Raw genomic sequence first — 6,323 nt, 5'->3', positions numbered from 1 at the left:
CAGTCCCATAAAAGTTGGCTGTGCCTAGAATAGTAGCTGTTGCTGTTGCATATTTCCCAGTGGTGAGCAGAGGTTTCTTGGCTGTGTTCAGCCCTTCATGCTTTTAACATTGTTTTCTATAGTTGATGACTATCAAACCAAACCGAGAGGGATGCATGGTTATGTACATGAGACCTCCAGTTTGCAAAGTTGATCTACTATCCACTTGGCCTGTATCCCATTGGGGAGGTGCTTTGGCGTCTCCTCCTTGTTTTCCGGGAAGCATGACTGATCTCTTCTACAGAACACTTCCCCACCTCCCAACTACACATACACAGATACGCAGTTGCATCAGGGAGGCAGAAGTGTGGGCTGGATTGGTTTTGTGCATGTGTGTGTTCAAGGCTTGTGAACAGCTCTCAGTTGAAATCTAGAATGATGCAGGCTCCTCTTTTCATCAGCCTCCTTGCTGCCTTCATAGCCCTGGGTGAGTATGGAAACTTTTTGGTTGGGGGGTTAGGGGGGAGGCTTTGCAGCCCCAGTAAAAAATGCTGCATGTTTCATCTCACAGAAAGTCCTCTGTGCAAAGCAATCATCATTACTCCCTGGGTTGGAACAAAGAGGGTGCAGAACTTTTGCAGGAGTCCACTCATTAGCATCTGCAACAATATATTGAAATGGGGAAACGATGGGTGCTAAGGAAATAATAATAATAATAATAATAATAATAATAATAATAATAATAATAATAATTTATTTATACCCTGCCCATCTGGCTGGGTTTCCCCAGCTGTCTCTGGGCAGCTTCCAAGAAAAGATTGAAAATACAGTAAAGAATCAAACATTAAAACTTCCCTAAACAGAGCTGCCTTCAGATGTCTTATAAAAGTCAGATTGTTGTTTATTTCCTTGACATTGGATGGGAGGGCGTTCCACAAGTGCATCCGTCTTCGGTGATATAATATGCATGCTGATTTCCTAGAGTAAAGGCTTGGCTGGGGGAGAAATGAGCCAAGCCTGGAATTAAAGAGACAAGCGAAGCCAAGCATCCTGTTGTGACAACCTGCCACAGCTTTGCTGATTCGGTGAGATACAATTTCCTGATAAGGCATAAAAATAAAAAAAAGAGAGAGGGAGGCATTAGGAGAGCACATACTTTCCATGTGTTGTAACATCTGAGCATTCCAAGGGTTGGGAGTCTGTGCTTTTTTATCACCCGTCTGGCAGTCAGAGAGATGGAAGAGGAGAGAGTTTAATGCCTGTCAAACATACCCTGTAGTAATGTAGTTTTTCCAAGGGCTGTTGACACTACAGTCAACCAGGAGGAAACAAAATTTCAAAGAGATTGGAGTAAATTTATGGATTATATAAATAATAACTGTAGAGATTTGAAAACTCTAGCAGGAATGAAATAAATCTTAGGGACTGGATATAATAAGAAACTGCGGAAAGGAGACTGAAGTAAGAAAACCTGTTGAAGGGAGGGAGGGAGGGAGGGAAGTCAATGCTCAGCAGAGTGTTGGGAAAGAATGTGGGAAGATGATTGTTGAATAATACTGTACTTTGTTTGTTTGTTTGTGTGAAGTGAAAAACCAATAAAAAGCATTAATATTTTTTTAAAAAGACAATGTGCAGTAGCATATACCGGTAGCTCTGAGAGTTACATGTCAAAGTGGGTGTGTCCAAAGTTAATGAATGGGTGTGGCCTATTTGGTTTATTTTTAAAATGACAACGTGAGGTTCGGGTGGGGTCAGGAAAAAACCTCTTTGAATTACAATGAATCTGTGAGAGATTTAAAAACATAAAATAAAATGAACAAATTTGAGGGGGCCTTGCAGGGGCACAAAATATTTGGCATCTCAGCGGGGGTACCTATTAGAATCATATTTGTTTCTCATAATTTCTTTTGGGGGGGGCAGGTTCTTGGAGGGCCATAGAATCTTTTGGCAGCACATGAGACTTATGGAAGCAGTCTGATATAAAAATTAAGAATGGAAAAATTTTGAGACCCTCAACTCCCCCCCAAATAAACAGCTTTGGAATCATGATCATGGACTCATAGAAAGAGAGGGATAGAAGCTGTCAATTTTTTAAATAAGAAAATGAAGTTTCTTTTTTAAAAAAATGACATTTGGGGGTGGGGGACCCCCCCCCAAAAGCACTTGAGGGGCTGGATGCAATTCACAGCTTGTGAGGTAGCCCCCACCCCCAATTTAGTGGGACAGTTGCATAAAGAATAGGCATCAGACATGGTGTTGGTTTTATTTTTAAAAAACACAATTGGTTTTCCAATAAAGCCTCTAAGTAGTTTGTAGAAAAATGGAATAAATAAAATCATTGCCGGGCCTTTAAGTCCTGGACCTTGACTGAATTTTTCTGTTCCGTAGTGTTGCTCTTTGGCTGGAGCCCTGGCTGACTATTCCCAAATACCTACTCTTAGCTGCAACCAGCAAGGAGTAATAATAACAACAATAATAATTTATTAATTATACACCATCCATCTGGCTGGGTTTCCCCAGCCACTCTGGGTGGCTCCCAACCAAATATTAAAAACACAATACAGCATTAAACATTAAAAACTTCACTAAACAGGGCTGCCTTCAGATGTCTTTTAAAAGTCAGATAGTTGTTTATTTCCTTGACATCTGATAGGAGGGCGTTCCACAGAGCGGGCGCAACTACTGAGAAGGCCCTCTGCCTGGTTCCCTGTAACCTCATCTCTCACTGTGAGGGAACCGCCAGAAGGCCCTCAGAGCTGGACCTCAGTTTCTTGGCTGAACGATGGAGGTGGAGACACTCCTTCAGGTATACTGGGCTGAGGCCATTTAGGGCTTTAAAGGTCAGCACCAACACTTTGAATTGTACTTGGAAATGCAATGGGAGCCAATGTAGGTCTTTCAGGACTGGTGTGATACGGTCTCGGCGGCCACTCACAGTTACCAGTCAACCCCCCTCATTGTGGGTTAATTGCAGTTTCTGGGTCACCTTCAAAGGTAGCCCCACGTAGAGCGCATAGTCCAAGTGGGAGATAACCAGAGCATGCACCACTCTGGTGAGACAGTCCGCGGGCAGGTGGGTCTCAGCCTGCGTACCAGATGGAGCTGGGAGACAGTTGCCCTGGACACAGAATTCACCTGCACCTCTATGGAAAGCTTTGAGTCCAAAATGACTCCCAGGCTGTGCTCCTGGTCCTTCAGGGGACAGTTACCCCATTCAAGACCAGGGAGTCCTCCACACCAGCCCACACCCTGTCCCCCAAGAACAGTACTTCTGTCTTGTCAGGATTCAACCCCAATCCGTCACTGGGAGAGGAGAGAAACAAAGTGATATTATTAAACTAAACATCTGAAATATATTTGTTTGTTTGGTTGGTTGGTTTTTATATACAAGAATGTGATACAAATAAATATACCAAGTTTTCTCATGTACTGTATATCACAAAAAACAGCATAATAAATGTGGAAAGAAATATCTACAACCATATGTTTCATTATTAGTGGTCAATGTATAAGTTCTTGGTTTATGAATTGGTTAAAACAATTAGGGAGAAGGAGAAGGAGAAGAAACTATTCTCACTACAGCCAACCAAAGACAACTAACCGCACCCTAAGGCACCCTGAATGTCTCTCATCACTAAGGAAATGATTTCTCATTTTGACTGTGGCACAGGAGCTGGAGAGCTGGAGTGGAAGCTGCTGTAATTACGTTATATCAGGACTCTGCATGCAAGTAATATGAAAAAGAGACTGTGCAGGCAATCAGTGTCTCCAGACCTCCCAAACCAATGGAAATTGATGGGTTTCTGTTTGCTAACTGACCCCAGCACTTCGCTGCCACACAGCTTCATAGCTTTCCTACCCTGGGGACCCCACTAGCTGAAGAGGATAATTGGGATGAGGAGAGAGAGGGGGATGGCGGGTTGAGATTTAATTGATACTCTGGCAGATAAGTACCATACTTTTCCATGTATAAGACTGGGGGTGGGGTGGGTTTTTTTTTCACCCACCCACCCCACTCACACACGAAAACAAAGATCACCACAGCCAACCACAAACAAACAACCACACCCTAGGCCAACCCCAACCTCTCTCACCACCAAAGGAACACAAGTGAACATCACAAGCAACACTGACACCAAACCTTACATACATTAAGCATAATAGAAACATCGCCACCCGACCCCACCACCCACCCATCTTCCCTCCCTCCAGCCCTTTCCCCCTCCCCCTAATGTCTCAACAAATGAAACAGATTTGTAGAAATTTTACATGGAAAAAATACGAGAGACATTACACTTACTTCTGTAAAACAAGAAAATCTTTAAGAAAAAAGACTAGGTTTCTTTTTACTGAAAATTTTGTTTAAAATAGAGGTCTTATACATGGGTCTTCTTTCTTTGGTGGTCACTCGTAGCCAAGTAAGTTTGTCTTCCATAAACACAGTTTTAACAATGAGTCCATAAGTGACTGTGGAGGCCAATTCTGGATCCACATGTCCTTCCACAGTGGGGACATTGGTTTCTGGGTGGGAGTTGATCACGGTGTGGATTTGCCAAGTGTGCCTTCCCTAAGCACATTTCTCCCTTGCGTCCTGAGTTTGAGTGTCTTCAAAGCCCATGACACCTTTGGTAAAGGCTGTTCTCCAACTGGAGTGCTTGCAGGCCAGTGTTTCCCAGTTGTCAGTGTTTATACTACATTTTTTTTTTTAGATTTGCCTTGAAACAGTCTTTAAACCTCTTTTGTTGACCACCAGCATTACGCTTTCCATTTTTAAGTTCGGAATAGAATAGTTGCTTTGGAAGACAATAATCAGGCATCTGCACAACATGACCAGTCCTGCCTAGGGGGGATGTGGGATTGGTCGATGCCGTGAGCCGTAAATGGTCTGCAGTGTGTTATTGATGTCTGGGGCAAGGGGGGGGTGTTGATTGGGTGTTGGTGTGGAAATTGAGTGGGCAATAGGCTGCTTCTCCCAGCAAGGGGACAGACATTAGTGATTTCAGGCAAACCATTCTTCCCCCATTTTTAAAATTTTTAGTCCCCCAAAATAGAGTATGGGAAAAGTATAAAGAGTTATTAGAACCTAAAATGCCTTCGTGGTTCTCACCCTTAGAGGCGATAGCAGTAAAAATCAAACTGGAATCAAACTGGGACATATATAAGGATTTATCAGAAGAAAAAGATAACAAATTGAAACTGAAAGATTATGAGGAAATCACAGGGTGGATTCAGTACCACCAACTAAATGAGGTATTCAAAGCAGATTTTTTTTTTATAAAAAAAAGGTTTTGCAAGTGAAATTTCAACATTAGATAAAGAATTATTAAATAAAAGAAAGGTAATTTCTGAAATATATGGAATTTTGTTGGAATGGGAGATGTTTTATGATTTTATCATGTTTTATGACTATCGTGTTTTATGACTTCCTTCATATTGTATGTGGGCTGGAACTGGTCTGTGACCAAAATAATAAAATTCATTCTTTCACAATTTTAAAAATAAATAAATAGAACATTAAACTTTTTTTAAAAAAAACAAACTTCCTTATAAAGGGCTGTCTTCCGATGTCTTCTAAAGGTTGTATGGTTACTGTATTTATCTCCTTTGCTTAGTGGTTGCATAACTCCATACCCTCCAGCATTTATCTGATGAAAATAGGGATGTCCTAAGGAAAAGAGGGACATCAAATAAGAAACCGGGACGGCTTCTGTAAATCCAGGACTGTCTCTGATGATTGGGACATTTGGAGGGTCTGTAATGACTTTAGCCAGAGGGAACCTGCCCAGGGTTTGAGTACACCTTGTTTTGGTGCATCTTGAGTTCTTAACTCTGGGTAAAGAAAAAAGTGGGAGAAGGAGAGAAAGGAGAATTAACAACATTGACTTTTCTTATTTTCTGTGCTTTCAGGAATGGCTCTAGAATGTGAGCAATGTACTTCGCCAACAAGCCACTGCTCAGGACCTATGATGCAATGCACCCAGGAGCAAGACACATGTGTTTCTCGGGTGTCGAGTGTCAGCATTTCTGGGTTAGGTAAGTGAAGATGACCTACAGCCACCAGCAGATTTGAACAAATGCGTAACATCCTCTTGCCTGGGTGGGGAGCAGGGTAGGGCCAAGATATTTGGGCATCTGAGGAAGACCCCCAAATGTGAACCCACCCCTCATTCCCACTAGGGAAGAAGAGGAGACGTCCCAACAAAGGAGGAATGGCAACTAAAGCTATTTGAATACATTGAGTTCGCTAAAATGACAGAAACAATTAGGAATGGAACAAGCCAAAAGTTCACTAAGGAAGGGGAGTGCTATAAAAATTACCTAGAAAAACACTGTTCTCAAATAAA

General features: G+C 42.1%; 2 protein-coding genes across 3 annotated transcripts in view; both read left to right on the top strand.

The window, feature by feature from the left end:
- LOC310851730 (phospholipase A2 inhibitor 25 kDa subunit-like) overlaps positions 1–6,323 on the top strand; it is a 1,159,037-nt gene that overhangs the window by 1,034,884 nt on the left and 117,830 nt on the right. The gene's annotated exons all lie outside the window — the stretch shown is intronic.
- The window catches only part of LOC310851690 (phospholipase A2 inhibitor NAI-like), a 28,923-nt gene continuing 22,640 nt past the window's right edge, over positions 41–6,323 (top strand). Inside the window, exons 1-2 of one of the 2 annotated variants that reach the window (XM_083754329.1) lie at positions 41–466; positions 5,887–6,012. In XM_083754329.1, the coding sequence (XP_083610455.1) occupies positions 415–466; positions 5,887–6,012 (178 nt within the window). In that variant the 5' untranslated portion in view covers positions 41–414. The remainder of the gene's footprint in view (positions 467–5,886; positions 6,013–6,323) is intronic. The other variant, XM_083754330.1, reaches the window with a different exon arrangement.

This window comes from Podarcis gaigeae (assembly GCF_964106915.1).
Source record: "Podarcis gaigeae genome assembly, chromosome: 8".
Lineage (NCBI taxonomy): Eukaryota > Metazoa > Chordata > Lepidosauria > Squamata > Lacertidae > Podarcis > Podarcis gaigeae.
Note: the sequence above shows the minus strand (reverse complement) of the source record. Positions and strands in the feature narration are given on the sequence as shown.